Below are 13,430 nucleotides of genomic sequence, written 5' to 3'. Positions count from 1 at the left end.
GGTTTCCAGGTTTGGACATGGGGAAAAGGTGACTACTACAGACTGGGACTAGGCTCAGATCTGCATGTGAGAAAGCCCACATTGATTGAGGGACTGAGAGGCGAAAAAGTCATCAACGTTGCTGTTGGTGCTCTGCATTGTCTAGCTGTCACTGAGTCTGGAGCTGTATGTATTCCATTATCCTATTTTTATCAGGCTGGGTCTGGTCTGGTTTCATATTTCATAGCTCTGTTAGACCTCTTATGTGTCTAAATTACTGTTTCAGACATCCGGCATATTTGGATTATAAAGTTGAATTTCGGATAACTCATTACATAGCTCTTTTCAGTTCTTATGTTCAGTACTCCCATCTACTTTCATTGCTCTCTAACTGTTGCAAAATCTACGTACACTTCCATACTCGAGTTCTTACTTTTGACTCAAGGTCAAAGTTGTTGTCCGTCTGTGTGTATGTTCGACTATAACTTTTGAAATATTTGATCAATCGTCTTCAAATTTTGAATAAATATTCTTTGACCCTTTTTACAGATAAAGTTTGATAGACAACAAAATTTAACGACTCCTTCGTCCTTTTTCAGGATATAACAAATAACATTGAAAGTGCATAAGGAAAAAATGTGTTGTGATTATCATTTAATCATGCAATCACTACATTATTTCTATTCATTTATTCATTCATGACATCATCTGAGGCCATTTGGGAGCTATCACACAGACAGTCCTTTATGCGCTGACACATGATTCCAGCTGGTTAATTTGCAACATAATTTACAACTTTTACATCAACAAACTGAAACGGTTTGTGATATCAATGTGCGGTTTTCGTCATTCATTTCTCTTGGAACTCTGTATCGAAATCTTGCTTCACATGACCACCTTCTCATTAAAAAAATGAATTTGGATTGATATAATGGACAAAAATGTTGAAACGACATAGTAATTTTTCATTTCAAATAGGATACCCAGTTAAACCTACTGTCAAATTATTATTATTATAAAATAAATATTCAGCTGTTGCCATAATTTTCACCAAATCTGTTGGTAACTAATTAAAAGTTGCTAGTTTCAGAGATTACAATACATCAGTTCATGAGCGAGTTTTCCTATCCAGGGAGTCATCAGTATCACCTTTATCAAATGTTTGCTTTTTATAAAAAAATATTTCTATACCTCAATTTGAATGATTTATTTATTATTTAGCTCACAGAAAGACTTTCTCCAAATCATATTTTGAATAACCTTATTGAAATACAATGAAGTTGTATTGATACAGTTGCACAATTTTGAATATGTTTGATATTTTGAGGTATATGCGTGGGGAGACAACGACCATGGACAACAAGGCAATGGAACAACTCTGGTAAACCGCAAGCCAAGCCAGGTTCCAGTCTATGGCGATGTCAAATTGAACAGAGTTGCCTGTGGATCATCTCATTCTGTGGCTTGGTATGCTTCTGACGAACCTATACATTTGATGCAAGAGCCTGTACAGTTCAGTCAAGCCAAAGATCCTCTAGGCTCCACCTTTCTAGGTAATTCTGATGCATATTAGAGCCAACTTTGATTAAAATGACAGTTTTTATGATTTCATGAGGACCTTCATTGTCTGACTTTTTTTCCTTTTTTTGGATTTAGTATAAATATTCAAATTATTCGTGATGTTTTAAGAACTGGCATAATATGAAATTTTATGTCAATCAAATTACTATTTGTCATGTAATCTAATTTTGAAGTGTCTTTTAACAATATACTTATAATTTTATTTCATTCATTCATATACATCATCTACAATTCAGATATAAAAAACAGGCATTCGCTCAAAACTGTATTAAACCTTAATCTAGCATACACAGTCTAGAGGTTATGTAAAAATAAAGACCTAATTTACACATATTTTGAGTCCAAAAATTTTCAGATCAATTAATTCCCAAACACGAATCCAAACAATTTTTTTTCAAAATCCGAAATTTTAGGGTTTTTTGGGGGGAAGCCGCCCTCTGGCGTGTCAGCAAATTTCAGATTCAAATACGCCCCAAAATACCTACAGAACCGTCGAGAAAAATTCTTTCGGGGCTGTTTCTTGAAAAACGACCATTTGACTGGACTACTCCGTTAGTGTATTGATGGGAAGGATATTATTCTATATACTTTTCAGAGAGTCGACAATTTTTTTTTAAACAATGCCGATTTATGTAGTTACATTACAATATTATATTATCGTTACGGTACCATTATTCAAATTGCATTCAATCTTCATTCTGATTAATAATTTTCCATACCGAATTTTTTTAAGTTCGTTTAATAACTTTCTATACCCTTATTTGATTAAATTAGTGTATAAGCCAGTATATATTGTTACACATACATAAACGAAGAAATCTAATCGATTAGCCACGCACAAGCAGCAAAAATCCCATGTGGGCATCATCCGCAATAAAATGTTACCACCAGCCACCACTGACGGCAAATCATGCTACTTCATCTCATTGTAAGATTGCAAGTATAATAACAAAACGTTAGGAAACAAAAAAATATAATGAAACAAACATTTATACAACGTATTCATATTATTTGAAGTTCTAAGTTTCTATTTATCAATCAATTTTGATTGAAATCATATTGATAGATCACATTGACTGATCAGATATAATCAGATTGATAGATCAATAATCATAGAATATTTATTTGAAATTGTAGGGCTCGGTGAGACAAGCTGCCCAAAAGAGCCGGTGACGCTTGGCGCCGCTGCTCCACGGGAATCGCTGGCTCACACCATACTGGCGCTGGACTCGAATGTGGCCAAACAGAATGCCCTGCAGCATGTGCTCAACGGTCTCAGAGTGCTGCTGGCCAGGGAGACTGCGGTCGCTGCTCTAGCATGCTCCACCAAGCTCGAGTCGTCAACGTCAACTATTCACAATGGTAACATCATCCTCCATCTTTCGTCAACTATTCATACATTCTTTTTCCCTATTGATTATTTGTTCACAATCAAGTCATACAATTGAAGAATGCATTTTTTAATAACATCATTATACGGCGAATTCGTTGTCAAAAGTAAAATCATGAGTAGTTTCTATATCTCCCAGCAATCAAGTATACTAGTGTGTACTGCAATACAAGTGTAATAAGTTACTACTTATGATATTACGTTTGACAGCGAACTCACCAATGTAAACACTATGACTTCTCAACATCTAATTACTTTTTCACAATTTAAATTCAGAATAAATTTTTGCTAAAATTAAATATCTTGTTCATTTTTCACATTTGCTTCATACATACTGCACATTTTACATTGAACTCACTGCATTTGGTTGACTCAATATTATTTTGGAAAGATATCGAGATAATTCATTTCAATAAACCAAGACTTCAATAGTCTACACTTTTGATCCTTCTTCTGAGATTACAATAGTGTGTTGAGTAGATCAAGGAATAATGAGTGTTTCATATGAGTGATAATTATACTCCATACTCAGTCTGCACTAGTGAGTTCCATAGATCATGTTCCTATTAGAATGTGGCTGCTAGTTGATTCTCTATTCTCTTAATTCAGCGCGAATTAGTTCATTATCATAATTTGAACCAATAACTAGAATTTTTCATATCGTCTAGTTGATTCAACAGTATACTGTTGAAAATGTGATTTAATGGCACCTAAATCATAAGTACATGAGTCTAGTATTATAAACTTGAGATATTCAATTGATTTCCCTGGTTGTGGAAACGTAAGAAATATTGGCTTCTTCAAAGTATCGAATATTTGCTGTGATTTCTAGAGGTTGATTAAATACTTGTTTTTTATACTTTTATACTAGCAGTTTTTTATACTTTGTTGTCTCAATTATTGTTCTATTTGTTTGAAGATGATGTGATAGAGATAGAGAGTGCAGAAGTAGCAATTGCTTTGCCACTTGAAACGTCCGAGATCGCTCATGGAGGAGGCGAAGCACCGGCCTCTGAAGTTGAAGCCGCTATTGCTGCTGTTGTAAGTAGCTCTCATTTCTATTATCAATAGTCTCTCTTGATAAAATCGAATATCCAATAAAGTATTGAATTAATAATATTTCTATGTTGTTACTTTTTCAGACATATTCTATGATTGATTACATTTTACAAGATGCTCAAAAGTTCCATAGTTATATTAATGGTTGGATTAATAACATAATGTCCACAGGTCTGTTGTCAATGAGTTAATGTCATTGGTATATGACAACATCATTATGGACGCAGGTAACAATAAATAGTTTATTTATTTTCATTTATCAGATTGTATAATATTATGACTTTCAATGCAAATAAGTATGAGTGCTTGGATTATAAATAAGCTTGAGGAACAAGTTTAACCAGTGCTTTGATTATCATTATACTTCATATATTTTTATTGGGAACTGAATCAATGTACCTAACCATAAATACAAAAATCATGAAAATCGAAATTGATAATTTTTTTAGAATGTTTTCTCATCTAGTAACATTTTGTGTTGTTGTGCTTTTTAGAGTAGCAAGTCTTCACCGGAGGAGAACGACAGTCCACTGGCGGCGTTTCCCTCTCTGTCAAGCTCAGCCAGTGTGTCGTCAAGAGCATCCAAGATGTCTGCCAGTGCGATGAGCGTCATTGCAGCCACCATGAAAACCAATCCACAGGTCTGTTTACCCCATTCCACAGTAGAGCAAATAAACTAAATGCGAAAACAACCATGTTGTCAATTTTACACATTCTCGAATAATAATAATAATATAGAAAAATATTTTCTGGGAATAGTTCGAGCTTTTTATAATTTTTTCTGTGTCGATTTAATTCACCAATATCCATCCATTCTTCTTGAATTTCATATCGTGAAATGAAATATGAATGAAAATATTTATAATATTATTTTATCCATATAATACTCATTTTGTAACTACTCACTTTTAAATATCATGTATCTCTTCTAGGAAGCAGCTACAGCTTTTTCTCATTTGTCGCATTATCTTGAAGTGATTTATCAAGTTCAAGCTCTACTACTACCACTTTGTATACTGGACAGAAATACTACAGGCTGCGGTAGCGAAACTTCCTTTTTTTAGAAGTGAAAATGTGATTTAATGTGATGGCAAGATATTTTCTCGGGCCACTCCCGTGTTTCGGATGGACACGTTAAGCCGTCGGTCCCGGCTGCCTAAAAAGCAGTCGTTAGGTCATGTCAGAGGCCCTGAAATTGATCAGTTGCTACCTGAAAACTCTGACACCAGACCTGAGCCAGCCAGGTCACTCGATATTATTATTATTATTAGAAGTGAAAAAACTCTTTGTATAGGCCAGAAAGTTTGTATTTATTTTTTTAATGTAGACACACATATATACATATATAAAGTTTTGTTTCAATTAGTTTTGAATATCAAATCAGGTAGATGACGTCCCCCATTCTCCATACACTGAGTAAACCGATTTTTGGCGTTTATCATGACTCCTGCCAGCATTGCAGACGTTATGTTAGCAATTTCTACCCTGATATTGGTTTTAAAATCTTGTAGGGTCCTTGGAAGGTTCAAATAAACAAGGGATCTCAAAAACCCCCATAGAAAAAAATCACAAGGGTTCAAATCGGGAGATCGGGCTGGCCACTCCAAATCGCTCCTAATTGAGATGAGACGTCCTTGAAAGTGCTCCCTCAATTGAAGTCACGTTCAGAATGTTGCTGCACAATTGCCTTCTTGTATGGATGGAAATTAAGATCATCATGAAGAATTCGTCTCACACAACGATCGGAAAGTCCAAGTCCAAGAGCAGACGCATGTTTGCGCGCGGAACGCTGTGGTGATCTCGACATTGAAACTCTCGCTCCCTCAATGTTTCCAGGTGACCTAATGGGCCGAGGGACTTTAGTTCTTCGTTTTGTTGCACTTGCAGTTTGTCTTAACGTAGTGACCCACGTAACAATTGATTTTCGGTCCGGGACAGTAGCCAAAAGGGCTAAATTAAAGCGATTTCGAAATGCGTGCTAGGTTGTGATCACAGAACATCCGCTCGAAAAATAAATCTTAACGACAAATGCACGCTTCTCATTGCTCCAATGCCTGATGGCAAATGAACATGTCGGGAAGAAAACTTTATGATCTGACCTCTCTAACGAAACCAAATTTGCTCTACTACGACATCAGCTGACTGAATAGCGTTCACTTTAAAAAGGAAGTTTTGCTGCCACACGCGGTACTAAAGAAGAGAAAGAATATAACTTGGATAAAAGTGTAAATTAGTAGTACAAAAGTTAAATTTATTTCAATCATAAATTAATTGCATTGTATAGTGTATATAGTAACTATAATGAACTTAACAGGCTTTGGGACTGATGGAGGCCAACGATGCACCAGTGATGTCTTTGGATGACTTCACATCTCTGCTCGGCCTGAATGATGCTCGTGTCATGGTGGACCTGCTCAAATTAGCGGTGGCTGGTCGAGCCGGTGATAAAGCCAAAGACACTATTACAGGAGTCTTGATTGGTATGTTCAGGCGATTGAAAAGTCTCTATCATGTTCCTGAAATCATTCATTATTCAAGACCGTGTCAATAATTCCGGTCCACAAATAGTGAACTATTCCAGCATTCGTTTACTTGCAAATGTGCCTAAGATTTAAAAAATATATAACTTGATTCTTTGACAAATCACGATTCTTGCAGTTACTTGCTAGCTTAAACTATCAAACATGTATCATGTTTCACAACTGGATCAAGAATAGGTTATTTATAATATATTTTAATTTGACCTGGAGGTTTCGGTAATAGAAAAATAAAACAACAGAACGAAATAACTGCAAACGATTTCGATTAATTTTTTTAAATAATAATTTAACATTATCTTTGTCAATGAATAACACTTTCCAATCCCAGCTTGTGTTAATTAGGTCTCTCTGGTATGAAAGATTTCATACCTGAAAGATAATACATAGATTGTGAATGTTACACAATACAACTAGGCTTAACCACCCACCTGCAGAAGCATGCATGTATAATAATGATGGTGTTTTAATTGACAGGTATGGCCAAAGAATACAATAGTGTAGCCTGTATGCTGCTTGAGCTGTGTGTCACTGAATTGGAAGACGTGGCAATGGGCAACACAAGCGCTTCCAACAATTCTCCCTCGCCAGTCGTCCAAGAGAGCAGTCACCCCTTTACTGATTTTGTCGCCTCCAGTGGACATGTCAAAATTCCTGGTAAATCACTACTTATTCCACTATAAAAAATAGTTTACATAAACTTAGTAAAGTTTACTACTTACTATAGTTTATATAAACTAATTATCTTCTTGTTTAGCTTCAATCATTTGATTGGTAGGCAGCTTTCCATCGTTTTCTGTCCAGAGCTCTAATTTTCAGTCGGATGCAACTCTGGATCCCTAATCATTATAAATGCATTATATCCCAATGCATTTAGTTAAAATTTAATGAAATATTTCGTATGAACGAATAAATTTGAAAAATAAAAATTGATATTTTCTTCTTCTACACTTTTCTGTAAGGAGGATCGTTCAAATTCAAGATCCGTTTTACCAATATATTTTAATATTGACTCATCATGAAACAAAATTTTCTCCACATTGCTCTTTCAAATCCACTTTTGAATTGAGTTTTGAACTAGGAGATCATTTGTTTCAGTATAGATTATTGTAACAATATAGCTTCTAATAATAATTTCATGGCTTTGAAATATTTCCTTTGATCTATATCGGCAGTCCATTATCTGATTGTATTCACCTTGTTCAGATTTTCATGCGCGTTATCTAGTTTTTCAAAATTGTCATTCTAGAAACAATATGGAAGAAAATGATTACAAATGAAGAAACACTAAAATTTAAAATAGGTAATGTAATTTGAATTGATCTATTGACCTATAAAAATAAAGAAATTCTAAAATTTAAAATCAAGAAAATTTCTTATTGGAATTGATCTATTGATATAAAATTATATGCACAAATTATCTGTTTATGTAATGTTTTGATTATATTCTAGATAAAAATACACTGGAACAACTACTGAGTCAAATTATTCGTTGAGGAATGATTAATTTGAAAGCAATAATTGCTTGTGCAATTATTATAAAAGCAATCATTATATGCAAGAATTATCTGATTATGTAATTTTTTGAGTATATTCTAGATAAATACACTGGAATGACTACTGAGTCAAAACATTCGTTTAGGAATGATTAATTTGAAAGCAATAATTGTGTGTGAACAGGAGCCGAGTCGTTGAGAGTGGAATTCGACCGACAGTGCTCCACTGAGCGACGCCATGATCCTCTCACCATAATGGACGGCTCTGGCAAAACCATCTGCATTCGCTTTGGCCGCGAGTGGAGTGATTGGTCTGCCCCTCTTCACATTCCAGGTCACTTTCCCTACCTTGTTATTCTCCTTTGCTAGCATTATCGAATTGAGCTCATCAATGAAATCATCCTCTGTTCTGGTCAAAGTATTATAATTTTTATCTAACCTCTTGAGTAGTAGTAGTAGTAGTAGTAGATTAGTATTATTTTCTAGATTTACTGTATTAGACTTCTGACACACTGTCAGGTGAGGTAGATATAGATAATTGCCGTTATTTATAACACTTTAAAATATTACTAGTGTTATGGGTGCAATAAAGGATTTGTAGAGAATTTAATTGTATACATGAATAAAAATAGAAATCTGTTCACATCTCATGTAAAAAGTACAGTTTTCGTTCGCCCACCATTTTTCCTGTGCCACGAACAGACCTACATATATGTAGGAAGTAATTCGGTCGTATATGCCGTAAATTAATCAATTATTGTCCGGAAAATGTCCTCAAAAACATCAAAGTCAATTTTACGAGTAATAGAGAATTGGATAAAATTGCAGGGTGAATTCAATAAAATCTTGTGGTTATTATTGAACGAAAATCCTAAATAAATGCTGCAAATCACCCCGAAGACCTCTGCTACTGCAGACATTGACAACAGGGCAAACAGCTAAATGGAAATTCGATGAGAACTACTATCCAAATAAACTAACTACTACTAATTTTTGGATAGTAGTTCTCATCGAATTTCCATCTAGCTGTTAGCCCTGTTGTCAATGTCTGCAGTAGCAGAGGTCTTCGGGGTGATTTGCAGCATTTATTTAGGATTTTCGTTCAATAATAATTATATATTAATTAGCATTTGAATAAATGAATTCTCTATTTATTTCCATCTAAATCTTGTGGTAATTAAAAACTACTGTATACACACCTTTTCAAAATTTTCTTTCTTTCTCGTTCTCCTTTCATCCTTCTATCTCTTTCTCTTTCTTTCTCTCGTTCACGAACATTTTTCCTTTTTTGATTGTGTGTTTTTTAACAGTGTTTTTCCCTTTCGTTATAAACTGTATCAGTGTAATACTACGTATGCCAGCGCACAAACCTAGGCTTTGCTGTACTTGTCAGATTGGAAACGTGTTATTTTTAGTTCAAGAATTTATGTGTTGATTGAAATCTTAGCGTGTATTTTTTACTTGTCTATTATTTACAAATCATACATTGTATTATTTTAAATTTGATAAAATAAATTTGAAGTTGGAGCAATACATCAAAAGCAGGTGAAATATAACTGTTATTTGAAGCGGAGGAATTCTTTAAAAAATGAAATGTTTTAATAATAGAGGTATGTTTTGTGTGTTGGTGGATTAGGTGACGAGCTGCGCTGGAAGTTCAAGTCGGACAGCGCGGTGAACGGTTGGGGATGGCGCTTCACGGTCTACCCGGTGATGGGTGCGCATGCGCAGTGCTCTGACAGGGACATCCTGTCGCAGCCGTCCGTCGAGTTGGTCACCTGTCTGCTAGAGCCGTGTCTGCCTTTGGCGCCGCATCGCATCCTCATCACAAGGCTTGCTGCCGCCCTCGCCATTTGTGCTCAGATCAGCTGGCTTGGTCAGTAAAGCCTTTCTCTCTCTACAATTAATTCCTGCCCCTACACTATCGCCCAATGCGTCCGAATGACAACGAGCGCGAAAGTGTATGTCTGCTTTTCCAGCGCTCGCCTTCGCTTGCCAACGCTCCGATTTTTGTCGAGTGAAGACGAATTGCCAGCCGAGCATCAACATAATAGTCACATTGCTGTTTAGATGTCAAGACCAACGTCGCCAGGACTGCCACTAGGCAAGCCACTTGGCCAACGACTGCGCGATAGCGTGGACTAGCATTATGAGAGTGCTCGCAAATTGGTGGAATGATTTGTAAGCACTCCCATAAACTATTTATATTTTAATTAATGATGCTTCTTTGTTGATGTTTGTTCCCAAAGGTTTATTGGAAAGTGCGTAATGCTCTGAATTTTCTTCCCCCTTACTCAATTTTTGATAATTTTTTCCCAGTGGTGATCCCAGTATCACCACAGTCTATAAGCCTAAATAAACAAAAATTAAAATTTCTCAAATAGATTTTTTTCAAAAATTGGGTTTGTATCATAAAATTTATTGAATATGGAATTATTTTCACAATACTTGAGAAATTTTGATTTATAATTTGTTATTCACATCAATGAGTTTCATGCTTGAAATGATCTCATTATTCATTTATTTATTTCATTGACACAAATCATAATTATAATTTATATGATTGGGAGAAGACAACAGGCATAGCCCAAAACTGTCTTCTCACAAATTTTTACAAATAAAAGTTTCAAAAAAGAATGAGTTTAAGATTTCACTTTTCCACATTCTATTATCACCACATTCTACGAGCCTAACAAGCCTAAACAAACGAAACTTTCTGTAGGGACAGGTCACGCACGGCGGAATGTCTTCAAATTGGAATATGAAATCCTAGCCAATTGGAGGTAGATATTTTACTGTTTTATCCCACTTATTCCTGATCCTTTGTCATTTCAATTATCAATAATGATTATTCAATACCGCCCACTCATCCCAACCTTTCAAATACACTCTTCATTTTATCAGACATTAAATTTTTGACGTGAATTACTCTGTTGTTCATGAAGATTTGTAATATATTCAGTAAAGTATGTTACCAAGATGATTTTGTTTTGAATGCAGGTGCTGCTGACAGAATGTGGTGCCTGGAGAAACTGAGGGAACTGATGAGCTCCCGCATTGTTGACTTCTCGTCGTTTTTTCAAGCTGATCAATTGGACTGCGCACTTCCGAACCTGCTGCGGGGTTTGCCGCTCGCTCTGCTCAGGCAGTACAAGTACGAAGATCCTGCAGTTGAAGGGGGAAAACATCTCATGCATAGTTCATTTTTCAAGGTAGATTTTCTGTTATTTAGCATACTGCCGTAAATCATAGTTACTAAAACGTTGCTGCTATTTCTTCAACTAGAATAATTCACCTCTATCTATTCACCGCTATCTCACCTCTCCTCCTCTCATTCTTTTAGAATCTCGATAATCTAATAATTGAATCATTACCTCTCCTTTTTATCGATTCTCAAAAAGAGAATAATTAAATGATTACCTCTTCTTTCCTTCTCTTCTCTTTATCGATTCTCAAAAATATAATAATTGAATCATTACCTCTTCTTTTTTTAAGCTTTACGGAAAAAATTAAGGTACCCTAATTTCTAAATTTCTATACGTTTCAAGGTCCCCTGAGTCCAAAAAAGTGGTTTTTGGGTATTGGTGTGTGTGTGTGTGTGTGTGTGTGAGTGTGTCTGTGTGTGTGTGTGTGTGTGTGTGTGTGTGTGTGTGTGTGTGTATGAGTGTATGTGCGTCTGTGTACACGATATCTCATCTCCCAATCAACGGAATGACTTGAAATTTGGAACTTAGGGTCCTTCCCCTATAAGGATCCGACACGAACAATTTCGAACAAATCCAATTTAAGATGGCGGCTAAAATGGCAAAAATGTTGTCAAAAACAGGGTTTTTCGCGATTTTTTCGAAAACGGCTCCAACGATTTTGATCAAATTTATACCGAAAATAGTCATTGATAAGCTCTATCAACTGCCACAAGTCCCATATCTGTAAAAATTTCAGGAGCTCCGCACCATCAATGCAAATTGTGATTTTAGATTTCCAATTATCAGGCTTCAGATACAATTTAAACAAAAAATTTCAAGTGATAAAGAATAAGCATAAAAATCACTACAATTAATGTTCAGTGACATTTCCACCTAAAATTGGAAATAAGCTTGAAATTCGAGAAAATGTGTTTATTCAATAATGCAAACTGTTGGCAACTGCTGATTCTATTAAATCATTCACTATGAAGAGATAGCAGACTTCGTGTGTCTCCAGCGTTATTGTCCTGTCACCAGCTGGCAGATCTTTGAATAGTAGACTTGAGATGCGCTGGCATACACTGGCGTCAGGTGATCAATTTTCATAACGGCAAGGAAAGTTGTGTGAGTGCGCCACACCAGATTTTTTCTTTTGACATAAATAAATAAATAAATAATTTTATTCATGGAGGCAACAGGTTTATCATATGTTTATCATATGTTTATATGTTTATGTATGACATGTTTATCATACCTAGTTGTTCAAACTCAGTGCCACAATATGGTAGTGCCAAATTGTAATTGAGAATATTTATTTTATAAATATGAATATAATACTTTTCATGGCAAATAACATTAATTTGCTTCCTATTATTCACTATTTTTTCCTTTAGCTCCACAAAATTTATTCAATTTTATGTACTTGAAAATAAAATTACATGTTAATAAATCATATTCTATTTCGTTTGTTTTTTAGGCTTTGGTTGCGCTAGCTTGTGATTTGAATATTGACTCACTACCTTATTGTGTTGAGAACCATAAATGGTTATGGTTCCGCCGATACTGCATGGCTATGAGGACTGCTTCGGCTCTTATCCACAGAACCGCTCTTCCAGCTCCATTTTGTTTGGAGGTAAGATATATCTATATTCTATCATACATTTTCAATATTGCTGATCTCTCTGAAAAAAGTATTGTAATATTCATTGCAGTGGAATATGTTTTCATATTTCATACTTTTGATATTTTTATCATAGTTGTTTGAACTTACTGCCGGCGGACAAGTTGTTTTTTGCCGGTAGTGGCACATTTTAATGTTGATAGTATTCAGGGTATTCTGAAAAAAGGTGCCCATAAGCCCATTAAAATGAAAAATAAGTTCATAATAGACAAACGCAACCTATAAAAATATAATCATTAATATTGCATTTGTAGCAGAGAGCTTAACAGATTTTGTCTATTTTTCATGCTTCATGCGTGTTTCATGTAATTACGGATTTTTTTTTAATGTTGCGTTTATCTATCATAGACTTATTTTACATCTTTCTCTTCTAAATTAAATTCTCTACAAGTTCTGCAAAAAATATTATGTGTTTATTGTACATTTAACATAGTAAATCTGCTTCAAACCTCAAAGGAACTTGTTTTTCGGGACCAAGTTTCGCGTATTTCGTCACATATCTTAAAAATTACTGTAGATAAA

The 13,430-nt window shown here is 35.0% G+C and overlaps 1 protein-coding gene across 1 annotated transcript in view; it reads left to right on the top strand.

Moving 5' to 3' along the window:
• LOC111051412 (E3 ubiquitin-protein ligase HERC2) overlaps positions 1-13,430 on the top strand; it is a 258,746-nt gene that overhangs the window by 155,472 nt on the left and 89,844 nt on the right. Inside the window, exons 57-67 of the mRNA XM_039431914.1 lie at positions 10-165; positions 1,307-1,532; positions 2,698-2,922; positions 3,870-3,991; positions 4,504-4,650; positions 6,324-6,489; positions 7,024-7,203; positions 8,227-8,376; positions 9,679-9,918; positions 11,043-11,254; positions 12,705-12,860. Coding sequence (XP_039287848.1) covers positions 10-165; positions 1,307-1,532; positions 2,698-2,922; positions 3,870-3,991; positions 4,504-4,650; positions 6,324-6,489; positions 7,024-7,203; positions 8,227-8,376; positions 9,679-9,918; positions 11,043-11,254; positions 12,705-12,860 — 1,980 coding nt within the window. The remainder of the gene's footprint in view (positions 1-9; positions 166-1,306; positions 1,533-2,697; positions 2,923-3,869; positions 3,992-4,503; positions 4,651-6,323; positions 6,490-7,023; positions 7,204-8,226; positions 8,377-9,678; positions 9,919-11,042; positions 11,255-12,704; positions 12,861-13,430) is intronic.

The sequence above is a fragment of the Nilaparvata lugens genome, chromosome 7 (assembly GCF_014356525.2).
Source record: "Nilaparvata lugens isolate BPH chromosome 7, ASM1435652v1, whole genome shotgun sequence".
Classification (NCBI taxonomy): Eukaryota; Metazoa; Arthropoda; class Insecta; order Hemiptera; family Delphacidae; genus Nilaparvata; species Nilaparvata lugens.
The sequence above is the reverse complement of the archived record's forward strand: the minus strand, read 5'-3'. Positions and strand labels throughout refer to the sequence as shown.